Source organism: Pimephales promelas, chromosome 16 (assembly GCF_988280905.1).
Source record: "Pimephales promelas chromosome 16, fPimPro1.hap1.1, whole genome shotgun sequence".
In the NCBI taxonomy this organism is placed as follows: Eukaryota; Metazoa; Chordata; class Actinopteri; order Cypriniformes; family Leuciscidae; genus Pimephales; species Pimephales promelas.
The window spans coordinates 3,051,723-3,073,084 of record NC_142784.1 but is presented as its reverse complement, the minus strand read 5'-3'; the positions used below and the strand labels follow the sequence as shown (position 1 = coordinate 3,073,084).

At 39.9% G+C, this 21,362-nt stretch overlaps 1 protein-coding gene across 4 annotated transcripts in view; it reads left to right on the top strand.

The window, feature by feature from the left end:
- The window catches only part of limk1a (LIM domain kinase 1a), a 112,496-nt gene that overhangs the window by 85,907 nt on the left and 5,227 nt on the right, over window positions 1-21,362 (top strand). For all 4 annotated transcript variants that reach the window (XM_039654099.2, XM_039654101.2, XM_039654100.2 and 1 more), the window contains 11 exons: window positions 1,811-2,008; window positions 2,197-2,302; window positions 2,996-3,183; window positions 6,079-6,265; window positions 6,494-6,580; window positions 6,941-7,072; window positions 9,764-9,823; window positions 10,338-10,403; window positions 11,995-12,163; window positions 16,835-16,890; window positions 17,103-17,260. In XM_039654099.2, coding sequence (XP_039510033.2) covers window positions 1,811-2,008; window positions 2,197-2,302; window positions 2,996-3,183; window positions 6,079-6,265; window positions 6,494-6,580; window positions 6,941-7,072; window positions 9,764-9,823; window positions 10,338-10,403; window positions 11,995-12,163; window positions 16,835-16,890; window positions 17,103-17,260 — 1,407 coding nt within the window. The remainder of the gene's footprint in view (window positions 1-1,810; window positions 2,009-2,196; window positions 2,303-2,995; window positions 3,184-6,078; window positions 6,266-6,493; window positions 6,581-6,940; window positions 7,073-9,763; window positions 9,824-10,337; window positions 10,404-11,994; window positions 12,164-16,834; window positions 16,891-17,102; window positions 17,261-21,362) is intronic.

Genomic DNA, 21,362 nt, shown 5'->3' with positions numbered 1-21,362 from the left:
GTGTGTAAATGAATAGGCTTAGACTTGGTGCTGGAAACCCAAAGCACATCACAAGACACCAGGATTATAATATTAATGATTCTGAAGCTGAAAATACAGAATCATTTTCGATTAATATGCTTCACTGACTAGATATATTTTAAATAATATAGGTCACTTTTTATGGAAGCCTATGGGTAGCAATATTCAATTTACATTTGCCATTTCATACACTGGATTTAATATGTGAATTGAATACATATTTTTTATTACAGAAATTCTTTGATATGTTTAACATGTTCATGCAAAAACTGCATTTACACTCACAGTTAAGACACTTGCGATTGCATTTTCATTAAATGTCATTTTGCATATTACATTTAAAACTGAATATTGCTACCCATATTCTTCCATACTTTTTACTAATTGACATTATCAGTAAAACTCTTAAATTGTTTCTTACTCAGTCATTTTTATTTTGGGTGAACTACACACAATACATCATGTCACTATCCACGATACATATTGTTGCAGTTTTGGATTGCGATATATTGTTACACCCGTAGTGGCTTAGGCACTCAGCCTTTAAACTAGCCACAAGATTGACATCGATGCCATATGGAAGAAATATATAAAATGATATTTTATAATTTGGTGTCTGCTGTCTCTTTAAGGCCTGATGCACATGCGATCTCTCTCTCAATTGTTTACTTTCGCTTAAAACATATCTTTTTACGTGAATACTCACCTAGACTGGCATTTTCACATTACTGTAATTATGTAAATAATGCACAATCCTACGTCGAAATTCAAGTCCTGTAAATGAAAAGAGTGAGTGAGGAGATCAGTTTCAGACGTTTCAGGATCAATATGTTGCAAAAAAAAAGAAGATATTTTTGGACAACACTACATTGGGCTCAGTTTATTATTTCAGATGCCTTTTCAAAAGAGTACATATGAAAACTGTTTATATCAATATCAAAGTCAACCTGCTGTAAAGTGTCTAGTTGGAGTGACTGCTGAAATACACACGCATTTGGTGGACTGAAGCCGTGGTGACACATACGAACCAAAACCAAAAAAGCCAACGGACACATGTGACATTCTGCTGACCGCTGGAAGATTTACTTTGACAATCTACTGGCTATAAGCAACTTACTCTAACACTAAACGAGAGTTAGTGCGCACACACTTACTTACAGTCAAAAGAGTGTGTGAAAGGGACCATCACAATAAAGCGAGACCAGATATAGCTGTTGTTATATAGCATGAGCTGTTGTTATGGGTTATTAATATTATTGTCTTGTTGTGTGGGTGTGATGTAGCCGTGCAGAAGATGCGTTTCATCTTCATACAGTAACTGCATCTTATGAGCTGTGAAAGTATCTGCTTTATTCATGTGAAAAACACTGTGAAAAGGCTCACATGGCCTGTAAAACACGGCTTATTAATAATTAATTAAATAATAATTTATTGTTTACTAACAGGAACTATTTCAGTGACTGTCACAATATTTAGAAATCTACAGTTTGATGATTTGAATCAACTAGTAACCCGTCCTCACCGATCGCAGAACAACAGATCAATAAATCAATACTAGACCCCGTAAATGTAGTGTGATTTAACCTAACAATAGGAGAAATGCCCCTCTTTGATGACTGATGACCCCTTAATACCTTTCTCTTCATAATTCATAAAAGTGAAAAAATCTACAGTTTCATGACAGCCTGGATGTTTGAACGACTCGTTCTTAAGCAGTACGTGAAGATGTTTTTGATGATATGACATGTGCTTTAAACTGCAGCTAGACTTGTGTTGTGTCTCCCTCTAGTGGCCAGTGTTATTACCGCACCGTGGTGACTCCGGTCACCCTGCCCGACTCGCCCTGCTCCAGGATCCCCCACACGGTCACGCTCGTGTCCATCCCCGCCTCCACCGATGGGAAGCGCGGGCTCTCCGTGTCCATCGATCAGGGCTCCAGTCCCAACGGATACAGCCCCGAACACAAGCCCACCATCAGAGTCTCGCAGTGAGTGTTTGTCCCCGCCAAATATCATCCGTTTAATACTTTGATTTACAATTTGGAATTAAAATGCAAATGAGTGAGAAAGGAAAAGTAAGGTATAATAGCTTGAGTATCCATGAACACTGCGCTGAAATCTTCAAACGTCTCGGTCCTGGTCATGTGACTCGTGTCATGGTTTCGTGTGTGTTCAGGGTGGACCCAGAGTGCATCAGTCCAGATGTCAAGAACTCTATTCATGTCGGCGATCGGATCCTGGAGATCAACGGGACGCCGATTCAGAACGTTCCTCTGGACGAGGTGAGTAAAACCTGTTTATAACACTATTATTATAGTTTAATTAGCTCATATGTAAGAGTTAGATCATGATTCTCACTGTAGATCGTGACGAAAAACAAAAGAGCCGACCTTTATTAGACATTGATTGATTTTTAAAGGAGTAGTTCGCTTTAATGGGAACCAAACGGTTCGAGGTCCAAAAGACAGTTTCAGTGCAAACTGTTCAAAGGGCTTTAAACGACTCCAGACGATGAATAAGGGTCTTATCAAGCGAAACGATTGCTCGTTTTAAAAGTGTAAGTTTTATAAGCTCAAACGCTCGCCTTGCTCTGTTCTGTGATGCGCGTTTGTGACTCTCCTGTTCGAACTCGTTCAGCAAAATGAACGAGTCATTTGGTTGATTCAACGAACAAAACGAACGAATTGACTCAGAAAAAGATTCGTTCATTTTGCTGAACGAGTTCGAACAGGAGTCACGTACGTGCATGAGTGTCTAATATCGGTTGGTTTAAAGAACTTAATGACTTGATCTAAAGTGTGAACTGTTTACTGCTAATAGTAATGATCAATGCCTTTACTACGAGCTGATTAAACCACAACTGTGACGATGAATGAAGAACTCACTATTTCTACACAGTCTATTATTACATTACAATGTATGAGCCATAAATGATTTGTAAGTCCCGATTGTGTGTGTGTGTGTGTGTGTGTCAGATTGATCTGCTGATCCAGGAGACCAGTCGTCTGCTGCAGTTGACCATTGAGCACGACCCCCATGATCACGGCTCCTCAGAGGACCAGGTGGACGGCCCCACACCCCTGTCTGAGGGCCCCAGTCCCATCATGCCCATCACACGCCCGCCCAGCCAGGACATCAACAACCTGCGCTCGCGCATCATCACGTCAGTACACACACACACACACACACAACAATCACTTTGCATTGCAAAGTGGGTCTCGCTTTATTGTGACGGCCCCTTTCACACACACTCTGTAAGTATCGCTGCCCTGCATGTGCTCTAACTCTCTCTAGACTGGAGTTCGGGACTGAACAAGTTGACTAATTTGCTTATAGTCAGTAGAGTGTCTGTTGGGGAGCGTCACAATAAAGAGTTGGCAGATATTAAAGGGATAGTTCACTTTGAAATTAATGTTTGGTATGTTTTATCTTACCTCAAGGGCATCCAAGATGTAGGTGTCTTTGTTTCCACAGTATTTTCAATTTTGACATTTTTCAGTCAAACCGTTGGAGGCTAACGCCGCCTTCACACTGGCAGTTGAAATCAGCTCCGATGCGGCTGCGAAACGACCGGAAGTCATTCATTTCCTATGGAGATTCGCAGACCGCATGCGAATGGGTCCGAAACGGGTCCGACCGAGTGCGGTGCGAAGAAAATCGTGTCCGTTGGTCATCCGGATGCGTTCAAAAATTTGAACTCGTGCGAAAAGCTACGGACGGTTCCTATCCGACAATTCCAGCGGAAGTTGAGCGTTGCTACGGTACTGATAAACAAACCTGAATTATTAACTTTTAATAACACAAATAATGATTTTATAACGATAAGTTGTGATGTCATTTTTTATTTTCATGACTTTCTAACGTTTATAAGGGCAGTTAATACAATACAATTGAAGGTAGACATTGAACTATTGACCACTATATCACATATTTTAGCCGACCTGACATGTCAACGTATCATCAGAGAGATCATACAGAACTGACAGAATCAACCTTTAATCTCTCCGCCATTTTTGTTCTACCCGCGTCCGACGCTTTTCACTGTGTAGTACGACGTCCGTTGCGTATTACGGAGCTGATTTCGACTGCCAGTGTGAAGGCGGCGTAAGGGGGTCCACCAAAAAGCATGCACAGAGAAGTCCAAATTAAACATGATTTAATGAGTGTAAGTACACATTGATGGCCTAAGACACGAAACGAGCGGTTTGTGTGAGAAAACCAACAGTATTTATATCGTTTTACCTCTTGTAATCACAGCCATGAAAAAATTATCTGACGGCACGGGCGCTTCGGTCTAGAAGTGATCGCATGCGCGCCGACGTCACTCTTTGTTTATACAGAGATTTGGGAAGTTTTACCTTTCACTAAACATATTTAGATATACGGGAAACCGCAATGGAAGACGATTTCGGTAAATCTAAATATGTTTAGTAAAAGGTAAAACTTCCGAAATCTCCGCGTAAATATTGAGTGACGTCACACGCAAGCGATCACTTCCAGCGTAACATTGAACTGATTCAGTTCGGTTCAGTTGGATATTGTACAACTGATTCAGATCACTGTGATTACACGAGGTAAAACGATATAAATACTGTTGGTTTTCTTACTCAAACCGCTCGTTTCATGTCTTAGGCCATCAGTGTGTACTTACATTCACGAGTCATTCAATCATGTTTAATTTGGACTTCTCTGTGCTGCTCTTTGGTGGACCCCCTTAGCCTCCAGTGTATTACTGATAGACAACACCGGTTTGACTGAAAAATATCAAAATTGAAAATACTGTGGAAACAAAGACACCTACATCTTGGATGCCCTTGAGGTAAGATAAAACATATCAAAAATTAATTTCAAAGTGAACCATCCCTTTAAAACAGTGGTTCTCAAACTTTTTCAGGAGGAGGCCCCCTTGTGTAGGGTGAATCCTTTTGTGGCCCCCCAAAAGAAAACTCATAACGAAAACATCCTCAAACGTACAATTTTAATTACAAATTTTAGATTGTACCAAAAACAAATGAATTTGTACAATGCTGGAACAACAGTTCTGTTTTTAGCTTTATGTCTTTGAATATACAAAATTAGTTAAATTGTAAATTTCATTAAATATAACATTTTTTTTTATAAAAAATGGTTTTGACAGTTAACAGTAATATTTGTGATGTTCATAGTAAAAGATAAACACTGAAAAATTAATTTGCTGATTGTAAAAAAGTGCATTAAACTTCTTACATTAAGGTAGTAAATGACAGTGGCTCAAGTTTGGTTTGCAAATTTGAACAGCAATCTGTTTTTTCAGCAAGAAACAAAAAAAAAATTCTACTCTACTTAAAGAAATACTTTTTCAAATATAGAAGACATACAATTTTATACAAGTTTTACAATATAAAAGAAATCATGCAATGCAGATTTCACATAGGACAATCCAAACTTACATACAGGTAAAATCATTTTTTTAAATAATTTCATATTCTAGAATTTCTTTGCGGCCCCCCTAGCGCCATCTAGTGGCCCCCCAGGGGGCCACGGCCCCCAGTTTGAGAACCGCTGCTTTAAAACAGTCTGCTAATACTCTAATGAGAGTTAGTGCACATGTAGGGGCATTGTTACTTACCCTCAACAGAGTGTGTGAAAGGGGCCATCACACTAAAGTGCCTCCTTGTCATTTACGACTTATAACAACAACAAAACACAGTGTCTAAGAGCTGATATGTGCCACGGTGGACAGCAAACCAGCTAAACAGACAGAAATGAGCTGTACAAATACAGAGTTTAAGGAGACAGTAGTGGACACCGGCTTGACTGATGGGTGAACTGGGCAGTAAACACTGGAGAAGTCCTGTGTATATTATATTCCTGTCTCCGGTGAGGTCCGCTCCAGTGTTTCCGGTGTTTTAGTGTGTCAAACTGGTTTGTGTTTGTTTAGCTTGTGTGCTGTACACCGTCACAGTGTTCTGCTGTGTGTTGCCTCACACACTGCCGGTGTGGGCGTGGCCTGCATGGGCTCTGTCGCTATAGTAACGGCCTGCGCCTGTGTGTGATGCTGGTGTGTGTGTGTGTGCAGGCGCAGCTACAGCATTGATAAATCCCCGAGCTCCAGCAGCTCCCCGTCTCCTCTGTCCCTGCGGAAGGACATCGGCCGCTCCGAGTCGCTGCGCGCCGTCACCAACCGCACACACCGCATATTCAGGGCCTCCGACCTCATCCACGGAGAGGTGCTGGGCAAGGGCTGCTTCGGCCAGGCCATCAAGGTCAGAACACACACACACACTCACACGTGTTGTCCTCGACGTTATGGTTTTTCTACGGTACTAACTGTATATTCTCTAACCCTGCCCCTCACACACTACTTCCTGTTTTACACAAAGCATCACCTGATCTGATTTATGGGCTGTTGTGGGACATGTTCACCAGATCCGCTGATGTCATAGAGCAATAACACACTGGTTTACTCTGGGAGTCTGCTCTCGCCCCGTCAGGTGACTCACAGAGAGACGGGCGAGGTGATGGTGATGAAGGAACTCATTCGCTTCGACGAGGAGACGCAGATGACCTTCCTCAAAGAGGTGAGCTTCCTCACTCTCAGGACAGATGGAGTGTGTGTGTTTTTCCCAGCAGGCTCCGGGGTTAAACGCTGATCGTCTCTGACGTCATCTAGCACTCGTTTGACTGAGATTCGTTTATGATCAGCTCCCATAATTCTCTGTTTTAATGACTTTGCTGTACACTTGTGTTTAAAACGAAGGAAACGCGTGTGTTCTCGGTTTATCCGAGGAGAAAACAGCACACACAGCCATCGCCACGGCCCTCACACACTCATAAAAACCGGAATAACATCCGCACCGTCAGCTGTGTGTGACTGGAATGAGTTTATTGTGTACTGGTACTCTTGTTGATTGTAAACATGTGTGTGTGTGTGTGTGTAGGTGAAGGTGATGAGGTGTTTGGACCATCCCAACGTGCTGAAGTTCATCGGCGTCCTTTATAAAGACAAACGGCTCAACTTCATCGCGGAGTACATCAAAGGAGGAACACTGAGAGACATCATCAAGAACATGGTGTGTGTGTGTGTGTGTGTGTGTCAGTCTCTAGTACTGCACATTAATGGCAAGCGATTGCTTCTGATCTACTGCATTATGGGAGTGTTTGCCGTTCTAGAAAGTAGGGCTGGGTAATAAATATCGATTTCTCGATATTAATCGATTCTCATTTTTAACGAACCGATATCGATTCTTAAATCTCAAGAATCGATTAGTCATCCTGTTTCATTTGAATGAATGAGAGATTGTATCGCGGCTGCGCGCATCCAACAAATCGCAATAATCTTTGTCCTTTGATACTATTGATATGAAACAAAGTCTCAATTTTCAAATTACGTCCATTTTCTTTAGAAATTCAAAAACATAAATAACGTTTTGGCGTGAGATCGCTCTGGCTCAGCTCAAGAGAAGCAGCAGCGCTGATCTCTCTTCCGGGTTAATAATACCAGTCACAGCGCCAAATAAACATGAATGAGCATCTGAAAGTGTGTTAAAAGATAAGAGTACAACTTATCCAAATCCGGATCATGTCACATTGATTCGCTCAATCTGCGTTTCAACCGTGGAAAGACGTCAATTAAACAGCTTGTAATCAATGTCATGTATCGTCATATTTACCTCAGAAAACACACATAAACTTGTTAGTCCACACTCGTTGGTGTTCTTCAAAATTTATGCATATTTGAATAAATCTGGCAAGTTTTTATGACAGCCACCATTTAAATGTTTATATTTCATATAATCTTCTTATTATAAAAATAAATAAAAGTGTAATTTAAGTGTTTGTATAGCTACACAACAGTTAATTATTACCTTCATATTAGGCTAATGAAGCCTAGTAGGCTACAACTAGACTATATTTATAGACCATAGTTTACAGCATTTAAGAGATTTGATTCCCTTGAGAAAAATTGCCATTTATTGTAACTGATATCCAAAATAATCGATATTGAATCGAATCGTAATCGAAATCGAATCGAATTGCAAGCTTGTGAATCGAAATCGAATCGAATTGTGAAATTTGTCTCAATACCCAGCCCTACTAGAAAGCGCAGCTGTGTCGTGTAGACTCCTGAGACAGACTCTGACTATGTGTGTGTATAACACTATAAAGGCGGGCGTACACGGTACGAATTCTGACGGTCGGAAGACCGTATGTCCAGGCGCACTTTACGAGTGAGTTTATCCGAAAATCGTACGGAGGCAGTGATACACGACACGATTTTACGACCCGCTGAACTTCGAAGAAATCGCACGAAGTTCCACGCTAAAAACTCTCATAACAGCACATAAAATATTGATACAAGCCGTGATTATTTTGCCGCGTTTTCAGCACCGGAAAACGGACGTCCGGTCACCCTTTGTGTGTGAATGAGTTAAAAAAACGTAGTTATGGTAGGCTACACATTCAAAAAGAAAATTTCAAGCTCTCTGAATGATTAATTAGCCGTTTAAACCACCTCATGACATGTGAGTGTTTGCAATTGATTTTGCTGCGAGGAGCTATCGCCGTGAACGGGGCTTGAGTGAGCTTGAGCGAGTTGTGAATGAGGGCGCGGGTGCCAGATCCACATAATGGAAAGGGGCCACTATCTGGACTTGTTTTTTGGATTAATGTCACACTTTAGGAAGTTATTAAAGTGGTTCGTAATATATTAATCTTATTTCCAAAACACAAGCTTTGAACTTATTTCGGATTTTTATATAATTTCTTTGTTTTCGTAGCAATATCTGGCAACATTGTTATGTCGGCATTAATATAAAAAAGCTTAGGCTGTAGACAAACTGTAATTGCTTTTAGGAAGATACAAATGTAATGATCGTGTTAGAATCTGTAAGAAATGTATAACACTATCAAAAACAATAGCATAATAGCCTACAGATGTTTCAGAATGAAATATGCCAAATACTGGCCAGTAGGAACACGGCAGATGCGGTTTAGTTAACCTTTCACAAAGTCATCATAAAAACATGAATTGAAGCAGTGTTTGTAGTAGTCCACACCATTTTCGTCTTTCTTAGGTGGATTTCCTCAGCTCCTGATTGGTCAAATTCAGATAGATCGACAAATCGGCTCATTCAACCGCACACACCTCGCGAATGCAAGCCGACAGCTCCCGAACTTTTTAGACGTGCTTAAAAATGATCTTCCTCGCACACGATACGAGCCGCGACATGCGAGCATAATCAGGATTTCTCCCGAGTGAAAAAAATCATCTGCGAGCTCGTAAAACAGCAAAAAATCGCACCGTGTGCGCCCGCCTTAACAGTTACTGGACATTTACTGGACAATGTAGAAGAAATGTTTAATTTGGACAAAGATTGCTCAACAGTTAACAGTGTTAATCCAGGAGAAATACAGGAAAGATACACAAACATGCCAATAAAGAAATATTTAAGAGGAAATACCCAAAAACGGGAGGAGGACCTCAAGAGAAACTTGAAGACACTGAAACGGTGATGATATATTTGGTGGACAGTCGCCTGTGTTTTCTGTCGGCTGTTTGTAGTGTGAGTGATGGCTGCTGCTGGTTGCCACGGTAACAGTCTTAGACCAGAGTCTAAATTAAGTCAGTCTTGCATTAGACTAGTGTATGGGCAGATGTTAGTCTTCACTAGCTGTGAGAAACCGGCCGCTGGGTGAGCGCCGCCTGCTGTCAGACAGGGGAACTGCATGAGGATCAGAGTGTGTGTGTGTTCTGTGTGCAGGACGGCAGCTATCCGTGGAATCAGAGAGTGAGTTTTGCCAAGGACATCGCCTCCGGGATGGTGAGTGAGACGCTCATATATTCACAGCGTTTACACTCATATTATGTGAAAGTCTTATTTTTGTTAAAGTACGCCTGTTTAGGAAAACAAACTAAAGTAATATTGTTCGACTCCAAAACGGAAATAAACTATAAATGATCACATATTCATGTTTTAGTTTATAATACACAGTATATTATGTAATAACATAAAAACAGGCATGGGTTAAATGCTGAAAAACCAAATAAATGGAAAGACAAAACCTGACAATAATGATAATAATATAAATGTTTTGGTGAGTAGTCTCGGACCCTGAAGTAGAACGTTTAAAGATATAGTTTTTGCCTGGATTTGCTGAAACCCCAGTGTGAGAGCGACTCAGACCTGAGATGTTTTGATCAGGTGAAGTGTTTCCAGAACACACACTGTATTGTTTTCAGGTGTCTCGTGTTTCTGCGTGAGTTAGTTGTGAAAGTCTTTAAAGTCAGCCATAGGGTGACCAGTGTGCCGTTTAACATGTCCTCCTCTCACCCAGGCCTACCTGCACTCCATGAACATCATCCATCGAGACCTCAACTCACACAACTGTCTGGTCCGAGAGGTGAGCGCATCAGCAGTGTTCAGTTTGTCTGCATGTTAATAAGCTGTCTATATTGCACTGATTTCGATTGCCGTGTATAACGCTGTAAAGTCCCCCTGTGCTCAATCAGTTTATCCCTTAACCCTCAGGTGCTCTTCGGTCATTTCTGAGCGAAAAATTTTCTGTTTCGAAATTTTAAAAATCACAGCTTCATCCGAATGTTACGAAACTTGGTGACTTTTATGGCATTGAGTATGTGAACACATAAAAAAAATTGAGGTCATGATCCGAGCATGCTAAGTGGTCGTAAAAAAAAATAGTCACACTCGTGCTCTTCTGTCAAAAATGACCGACCCATAGGAAATGAATGGGAAATTGACAAAAAAATAAAAAATTCTCGGAATTTTTGTTTGTACAATCTACAAATCGGCCACAATTCTAAAAAAAAAAGTATACCGCAGGAAAGGGGTGATACTCTACAACATCTAGAGTGCAAAACAGACACACCCACCAACACACACACACATACAAACACACTTTTATACACATACACACCAATAAATTTTGATTACAAAAAGTATGTTTTGAATTTTTTAAAATCACAGCTTCATCGCGATGTTACGAAACTTGGTGACTTTTGTGGCATTATGTATGTGAACACACACAAAATTGAGGTCATGATCTGAGCATGCTAAGTGGCCTTAAAAAAATAGTCACACTTGTGGTCTTTGGTCAAAAATGACCCCCATAGGAAATGAACAAAAAAAATGGGAAAAAAAAATTGTGAATTTTTGTTTTTTGTCAATTTTTTTAATGAGAAATAGTTTTTGAGATTGTTTCAACTATATATTCAAATCCACCACCAACAACAACAACAAAAATGTGTTGATAAACAGCTGGGGAATTCACATGCCTCTCCATAGAGAGCTGTACATGCCATCTAGTGGTTACACCATGATTCTACGCTTTTTCTCTATACTGTAACCAGATGGTGCTAATTTTCTTCAAAAAATATTTTTTTTCTGAAGGCCTAGACTCTATATTAAACTAAAATACTGCATTAATATTTTTTGAAAAAAAATAAATATATATATAGAAAAAAAATATATATTTTTTTCCATGGCAAAAATAAACCATAAATATTGCATAAATATTAATAAATTAAATTAAATTGTCTCAAAATACTAAATTAAAAAGAATAAATATTATAGAAAAAAATGAATTGCATTGGTTTTACTGGGATGGAGAAAGTTTCATCTTTAGGTGTCCGGTCACTTTTGACCAGGAACATAACAAGTGTGACTCCGAAACGAAGAGCACCTGAGGGTTAAAACTCATCTCTGATCACCAAAATGACATATTCTTCATGTATTATAATATCTTGTATGTAATTCGACACCCTTGTCTCATTTAGTATGCTCGGTTCTATGAATATGCAAATGAGTACACAGTAACTACAGTTTCTCTCGAAGCGAATCCTCAATGAAGCTGGACTGTTTGATAATCCAGATGTAGCTGAGGAACTGAAGCCAGTGTAGATCAGCTGATTAGGGCCCGTCTGTCCTCTGTTCATGTGCGATGGCTGGTCTGTAAGTGGTTCTCGCTCTGACAGAATAACAGTGTTGTTGTGGCGGACTTCGGGCTGTCCCGGCTCATGGTGGAGGACAAGATCCAGGACAAACTGGTGTCCGGACAGCTCCCGGGGGTCAAGAAGGCCGACCGGAGAAAGAGATACACCGTGGTGGGAAACCCGTACTGGATGGCCCCGGAGATGATCCACGGTGAGGACACACGCTTTTACTGAACCCAGTTTCCTTTATTAATAATGTGTTATTCTGATGATCTTACAAACATGTGGTGTGGTGTTTAGGAGAAATCATGTTTCAGAGTAGTTCACTTTTTAAAAAAAACTTTTGCTGATAATTTACTCACCCCCATGTCATCCAAGATGTCCATGTCTTTCTTTCCTCAGTCGAAAAGAAATGAAGGTTTTTGATGAAAACATTCCAGGATTTTCTCCATATAATGGACTTCAATGGGAACCAAACGGTTCAAGGTCTAAATGAGAGTTTCAGTGCAAACTGTTCAAAGGGCTTTAAACGACTCCAGACGATGAATAAGAGTCTTATCAAGGACCCTTCGAGTTATGACTCGAAAAAAGATTTGTTCATTTTGAACAGGAGAGTCACGTACGCGCATCACAGAACAGAGCAAGGCGAGCATTTGAGCTTATAAAACTTAAACTTTGTTATTTATTTATTAACTGAGCGATCGTTTCGCTTGATAAGACCCTTATTCATCGTCTGGAATCGTTTAAAGCCCTTTGAACAGTTTGCACTGAAACTGTCTTTTGGACCTTGAACCGTTTGGTTCCCATTGAAGTCCATTATATGGAGAAAATCCTGGAATGTTTTCATCAAAAACCTTCATTTCTTTTCGACTGAGGAAAGAAAGACATGGACATCTTGGATGACATGGGGGTGAGTAAATTATCAGCAAAAGTTTTTTTAAAAGTGAACTACTCCTTTAAATCATGATAACTCTGAATAGCTTTAGCATGTTCATGTCTTGGAGGACAAGCTCGCTCTTGTTTGAGGGTTAGGGATGAAATAGTTTCGAATTTTCAGCGATTAGTAGTACAGTTAAATATTTTAATCATCTTTAACACCGTATTTGATTGCCAGGGTGTAAAAAAAACGCAGTAAATACCGTCAGCAATGTAAGCAACAACAGTTTCAGGCAGACACGACATCAAACATTGGTTTCGTTTTTGTTTGAAAAAATGGCGGGAAGAATTGAGAGCGGTTTTACAACCTTTAGGCCGTGCGTCCACCAAAGCACTATTAGCCCGCTGAAAACGTTAGCCGCTCTGCTGAAGACGCCGTGCTTTGGGCGCTTGAGAGCGTTTTGGCAGCGCAGCGTTTATTCCGTTGAGACGTGTCGTTGCTATGATACAGAATATCCGCAGCACAGTTTACTTGAAACTGATTTCGCAGATCATTTGTTTCATACTAAAAAATATTTTTCATCCATGTTGTTGGGTTAGCTCTGCCGGTTGATGTCGTTGTACAGAAAGAATTTTGTGACAGTTGGTCAGTGTGGTTTAGCCCCGCCCCTCCTCCACTGTGATTGGACGGCTGGGTAAAGAGTGACAGTGATGAGCACTGCGTTTTACCCAAAGTTGAACATTTTTCAACTTCCGGCGACTAAAAATCAGCTTCAGCAATAAAAAAATGCTCAGTGCCTCGTTACGCTCATGGCATTTAAAAAATGCGGTGCTCCCATTGAAAAATGTTCAACTTTGGATAAAACGCAACACTCATCACTGTCACTCTTTACCCAGCCGTCCAATCACAGTCGAGGAGGGGCGGGACTAAATCACACTGACCAACTGTCACAACATTCTTTCTGTACAACGACATCAACCGGCAGAGCTAACCCAACATAATGGATGAAAAATGAAGAGTTCAGATGCAAAAGCCTCTAAATGCCATTTGAAATTTTCTTCTTTAATGATGATTTTTATCAAACTTGTATATTTAAGTTCAGTAATTTCACTTAAAGGGTTAGTTCACCCAAAAATGAAAATTAAGTCATTAATTACTCACCCCCATGCTGTACCAACCCCGTAAGACCTTCGTTCATCTTCGGAACACAAATGAAGATATTTTTGATTAAATTTGAGAACGAGACTTCCTTAGATTTCTTTTCTTCCTTGTAGGCCCGAACGAGACTTCCTTAGATTTCCACGACGCATGCGCGAGAATTGCGATCTGAAGTAGTGTAAGCTGGTGTAAGCAGATCGCAATTCTCGCGGATGCGTCGTGGAAATCTAAGGAAATCTCGTTTCTGGCCTACAAGAAAGAAAAGAAATAGTCGAATAAACTCGTTATTTTTGTTTGTTTTTTCGCACAAAAAGTATTCGCGTCGCTTGATAAACATATAGTTGAGCCACGGTAGTCACTTGGGATATTTAAACATTTTCTTCATTGACTTTCTGGGCCGTCAAGAGGCAGTCCCTTAGGAGCCAATGTGGTAGTTATACAGCTCTCAAATTTAATCAAAAATATCTTCATTTGTGTTCCGAAGACGAACGAAGGTCTTACAGGGTTGGTACAGCATGGAGGTGAGTAATTACCCAGATAGCAAACTGACATTGAATCAACGTGGAAATATGACATCGAAACAACGTTGATCTGACATTGTTTTGCTCATCGAATTAACGTTGAACCAACGTCAGACGCGTCATTCTTTCAAAACTAACGGAAAATCAACTTGAAATCAACGCGTTGTTTCAACGTTATGAAAGCAAACCAATTTTCGATTTTCATTTAGCTTTGAAGAATGCCGCGTCTGACGTTGGTTCAACGTTAATTCGATGAGCAAAATCAACGTTGTTTCGATCTCATGAGAGACGTCGTTTCCACGTTGATTCAATGTCAGTTTGCTGTCTGGGTAATGACTTAATTTTCATTTTTGGGTGAACTAACCCTTTAAATGGCAATGATAATTACCTATTAATTGTTATTTAAGTGAAATTACTGAACTTAAATATACAAGTTTGATAAAAGTCCTCATTAAAGAAGAAAATTTCAAATGGCATTTAGAGGCTTTTGCATCTGAACTCTTCAAATATACATTTTAGTATTAAACAAATGATCTGCGAAATCAGTTTCAAGTAAACTGTGCTGCGGATATTCTGTATCATAGCAACGACACGTCTCAACGGAAAAAAACGCTGCACTGCCAAAACGCTCTCAAGCGGCTAGCGTTTTCAGCGGGCTAATAACGCTTTGGTGGACACACGGCCTAAGAACTGAGGGATTCCGCGAATTGAAGTCTGAATGAATGCTATGAATGTTTCTCTGAAGGGAACCGACTGCTTGAGGAATGTTTTGATGGCGTTGTCTCTTCATAGCGTGTAGTGTTTGTAGGCACAGCCCTGCTGTGTTTACTGAGGTTACCGCGGAAACGGCTGTACATTTACATTTATTCATTTACCAGACACTTTTATCCAAAGCGACTATTTCTATCCAAAGCTGTATTTCTGTTGTTCCATACATTTTCATTCAGTCTGTCTGTGGTTTTTATGCGTAAATTTAACCCAGTTACTGGAAAATAAGCTAATGTGCGCTCTAAAAACTTGTATTATTCATTGAGCTGATAAAATAATGCAGTTTCTTAAATGCAGTGTTTAAAAGACTGGAATATTAGGTTTATTATTTTATATAAGTAGTACATGTCAGTAGATCACATTATTGTGTTTAAATTGTTGTTGGATTTTGAATAAGGCAACGCTACTTTTGCGTCATCGAAGGTTAACGCCCCTTTTTGGGGGAAAACGAACGGATTCCCCTGACAACAGAACTCGCTCTAGTCGCTGCAAAGTTTCTTAAATTGCACAAACATACACACTATCTTTGCCGACCGAGGACCGTGAGCGGTATTTAAATAAGCTTCTGGATACAGGGTTACAGAGATGTCCTTTTGAAATGGTCGAAAACTGGATTAATGACCCCACTATTCAGACATCTACCACTATCTCGTGGAATCACTCATTTTTTTGTCATTAACACACTCACAGTATGACAAACTAGACGATGAGGCCATGACGCTTGGATCATATCTACCTTGATTTAAGCTATTGACATAGTTGCGTTGCCGACTAGCTATAAGTTACTAACGTTAGTTAGAAAGACGAAAGCTCCTAGGCTAGCAGCTACGTGATTAACTTAGCTCTCACTAGACACGCTACCTTGGCTGTTAACTGATTTTACTGTTCAAATAGTGGCAGGCTAGGACTAAAGTTGACTTGGCTGGTTTCTGCTTGTGTCTAGAAAGTGCTGGTACTTTGAAAGTTGTATGGTAACATAATTAAAGCCAGTAACTAGCAAGTACACTACTTTATGTTAAATACAGATAGTTTAGGGGTTGAATTAATTAAATAATCGTCTTACCTGTTATGAAATGCTTCCCACATACATGTGTGAGGGGTCTTTGGGTCCCACAATCCTCAATCTGGTGCTTCCCTCTTTATCGCCTGAAGCCATAACATTCTTCTTTCTGCTTGTTTTATTCGGCATGGTAAAGGTATACATTTTAAACCAGGTGTTTTAAAAACATTTGAGGTCCAGTTCACCACGCAACAACTTTTGGGCATGTTATTTTTGTTCTTCTGTTACCGGAGTAGACAAAATTCAGATCGTGTCAAAATAGAGAATCCAGACCGAGACCGTTTGTTTTCCCCCAAAAAGGGGCGTTAACCTTCGATGACGCAAAAGTAGCGTTGCCTTATAGTGGTCAAACATTTTCAAATATGTACAAAAGCATAATTTGTAATAAGCTCGACTTGCATGTTAATAGATGCAGACTCATTGGATGTTAAAAGCCACATCACATTGATAGAACAGTCTCTTCACTGGGATTAATGTTCTGCTGTTTGTGTTTCTCAGGTAAGAGCTATGATGAGAAGGTGGACATCTTCTCCTTCGGCATCATGCTGTGCGAGGTGAGTGTTTCAGGACTGATCTGAGGGAATAATCACAGGCTGTTAAAGTCCAAAATAACTGCTTCCTCCACACGAACGGCAGGCATTTCTCTTTTAATGGGAAACACTGTTACCACAAACAGGACAGAGGCCCGTCACCCCGAGGAACCAGTGTGTGGTGTGGGTTTACCTCACTTCCTCTGTCTCACATCAAACTCTGTGCTCTGCCTCAGATTATAGGGCGAGTGAACGCCGACCCCGACTACCTGCCCCGGGCCATGGACTTCGGGCTGAACGTCAAAGGCTTTCTGGACGATTACTGCCCGTCGGACTGTCCGGCCTCTTTCTTCCCCGTGGCGGTGCTCTGCTGCGATCTGGACGCGGAGAAGCGGTTAGAGAATACACACACGCACCACATTGGCACAGAACATAACTATCAGTAACATCCATGATAGCTGCATTCTAGGACATACTAAATGAATCAAAGCAAAGGGTTTGAAACTATCAGCCGCCAAATGCAGGTATACATCAGCTGTGATGGGTAACGCTGTCAGATCACGTGTGTTTGCTCATTATGATTACTCGCTCTGCTGGGGAAGTTCGTTTAAACCAAATCTGTGCAGATTTAATGCAAATATGTCATCATGATATATTAAATACAGTGTATTGCACAGAATCAGCTCTGCCTGGCTTACTTGAACGCACTCGTCACTACGTTACAAATAACAGCGTTGTTCATTTGCATTGAAGCAATAGTGAAGATTAAAGAGCGTTTGTTGAACAGAAAATAGATTAATATTTTCCAACATCCTAAAAAAAAATGTATGTTTTTTATGCTGCATTGGTCTGTCTATCTAAAACACATTTCTGGTGATGAGGATGAAAGAGGAAGAGAGGAGATGCTGGATGACAGGATTTAGTTTGAATAAGAAATGAATGTATGAAATCCAAATTGTATAATATATACAGGGCTCCAGACTGCCACCAAATGGTCGTATTTTGCGACCAAAATTTGAGAGTGTGCGACTGAATTTTACATCCAGTCACACATGTGCGACCAGTAAATTTGCCACACGTTAAACGCATGGTAACTAGGGGTGGCACGGTACATGAAAAAACACCCGAACCGTTCGGTTCGCTTGTCTCGGTTCGGAGCGCGTGTGCGTCTCACGGTTCGACGCATGCGCAATGTAACCTCGTGCCCGTATGTGACGTGTGTTTTCTTTTCGCGCGACATAAACTTGTTCGACTTGGACCGGCGCTGCACAGAGCGACCGGTGAATAACATCACACTAGAGCGGGAACGACGGCTCCGTCACTCACTTTCGCGGTATTTGATGTCATTACCGATCGCTCTGTGCAGCGCCGGTTCAAGTTAGTAAACAAGCCAGTAAAAGTGGAGTATGGAGCGCTGCAGGTCACGGCACGCGGAGAAATGGCAAGTGAGAGAGATGAGGGAGTTGGAGGATGCGCCAGCGTCCTATAAGTCTATAAGTCCGGTGTGTGGGGACATTTTTGATTTCATGTTATGGTATTTTAATATAAAGCTACAGTGGCACTTTATGTTTAGATAAGAGCTTCAGTCAAATGTTTCCAAATCCTGCACTTTAATTTAAACTGAAAAAAAGGTACCCTCACTTTTTGGGAATAGAAGCATTGTTGATCCTGTTTTTTGTGTTGAGGTTGAACTTTTCACTTTATGTTTATGGCCTTTGCTATTTCTATAGCCTAATTATAGGCAATGAGGTTTCATGTATATTGATTGACTTATTCATAAAAGACAGCGTAGTTCCTCTTTTTTTCTTTTAAAAGATAGAATTTTTGTAAGAGCTACAAAAGTTGTCAGTTCATAAATGCAAGTTAATTTCTTTGTGTAAATAAGATTTGTGTGATAAAAATGCACAAGTTCTTGTAGACATAGTGATACACGTTCTCCTTTTTTTTGCCAAATAAACGAAAAGCATGTCAATTTCTTCTCTCTTGCTGTGTCAAAATCTCACCTATAGCTTTCCTCTGAGATAGTCCCAAAATGTGCTTAAAGTCAAAGAGTCAAATTCAGTTTGTGCATGATTCCATGAATATAATTTTTTTTATACTGTATCCTAAAGTGTGGATAATTAAGCTATATATCACATGCTGAAGTACATTTCTGGAGTGTTAAAGATTAAAAGAAAAAAAAATAACAAGAACCGTACAGAACCGAAAACCGTGACACTAAAACCGTGATACAAACCGAACCGTTGGTTTCGTGAACCGTGCCACCCCTAATGGTAACGCGTGGAAGGGGCGCGTCATTGAATCCGTGACAAGAATAGCGCGCGTAAACGTCTGTGGGAAGGAGACGGAGACAAATATCACAACCTGATGTGCGTCTGAGCAATAAGCGATCTATCGACTCGTTAGTCGTTACCTAGCAGCGAATGCAAACAAAATGAAAGTGGAACGAAAATACGCTACTCAGAGGCCTATGATTACGACCGTGGAGCAGCAGCAGCGACCCGAACCTCTGACAGTAAAATAAAGCCCTGAACTTGCCAGTCGCGGGCAGATCTCACTCACGCAACACTGTTACTAGGAGATCCAGTGAAGAAATCCATTGAATTCGCCTCAGAATTAATAACATCAACACCACGTGATCCAGTGAGAAACACTCCGATTCGAGAGTTCTGTTATCAGATCAAACAGCGCTGACGTGGAAACACTTTCAGTCCACAAATCAGCCTAACAGAACCATGGATTTAGGCTAATGTAGTAAGTTAACTCTAACCATAAATATGATAATGTGTAAGAAATAGTCAAACTTACAAGTAGCCTACTACACATCTTTTCCCAGCACTTCAATAATATAATATCATATATAAATGTTTTAATGTATTTTTGTATTTTTTTATGTTTTTTAAAGATCTTCCTAAAATGAAAAATTTTGAGATGTTGGAAAACTCTTATTTAAACATTTAAAAAAAAAAATGATAATAATACCATTGTAAACAGGATGTTTATTGGCTATTTTCACTCCATATATACATGTTTTCACTACTTTTTTAAAATTAATATTAAGACATTATGAATGATAATAATAACTAAAGTTAATTTCATCTACACCCTAAATCAGCCTTTCTCAAACTTTTTTCAGTCAGGGCACCTTTCAAAAGTGCATAAAATCTCAAGGCACCCCAGTGTAAAATATAATTTAAAAACACTGCATAACCCAAATTTAAATGCAAATGTCTTGTTTAGTTAGACAGAACAGTAATGAACAGAGCATAATATGAACTGTAAATAACAATAATAATAAAAACTTTATAGCACCTTTAAAAACACAGGTTTGGAAAGTAATTCACAAAATAATTAATCAGAGACACAAATGCCATAAAACCGTAAGAGGTGGACCGCCCAATACAAGAACCCAATAACAAATCCAGAACAGGAGAACTCAAATGAAGTGCAGGATGCAGATAAAATAAAATAAAAATCCCCGGCTCTTGTGGGGATTTTCTTTTCAAAAAACGATCCATAATGCTGTAACTAAAGTGGCCTAAAATCACGTTTATTTTTACTTTTCTGTCAGTCTGAGGTGTTGCTATAACGCGTTGCTATGGATTGCGTCACTTGCGTCAAGTTGTGTGCGTCTTGCTTCGGTCTTGTGAGACAGATTTTTTTATGATTAATTTTATATATTTATCTAAAATGAATTTACAATTTTATTAATATGTTCATATGTTTAAAAAGAAGAATGTAAATTCAAATATATTTATATATGAAATGTCAGCTGTTTTTTTTTTCTGGGGTTTTTTTTTTCACATTTTTTTTAGCCTACGTAATTTTTTGGCGGCACCCCTGACACAGCTAGGGGGCACCCCAGTGTGCCGCGGCACCCACTTTGAGAAAGGCTGCCCTAAATTAAGCTTAGTGATTTATTGTCAGCCCCAGTGCTACCAGATTTTTTATTTTATTTTTTTGTAGAACTCGCTTATCATAAAACAGCATATCATAATGTTAAGTCTATTTATTATTAAAGAATTTGTCAGTATACAGTTATTTTGGGGGAAATTAGAATAATTGCATTGCGAGCTGATTTAAGGTGTGCCCCTAAATTTTCTGCTTGCACTCCTAAAATTTTCAGTCAGGGGCAACGGCGCTCCTAGTAAAAAAAGTTAGTCTGGAGCCCTGATAAATATATATATATATATATATACAGTATATATATATATAAATAAAGGGCTGTCAGTTAAACGCATTATTGACAGCGTTAATGCAAACCCATTTTAACGGCGTCAATTTTTTTATTGCACGATTAACGGTCTTTTTGTCCTAGCAAACTTTGTAGTTTTCTTTCACATGCTTTTGCAACAGGACGCGGCGCTACGCTCTGAAACCCATTTATTTCAATGGCTTGCTCCGCGCCAGGACGTTTTGTTGCTTCGCCGACCAAAGCGCAAGCGAATCTAGCTAGACCGGAAACAAAACAACAGGCACGCCGCACACACTCGTTT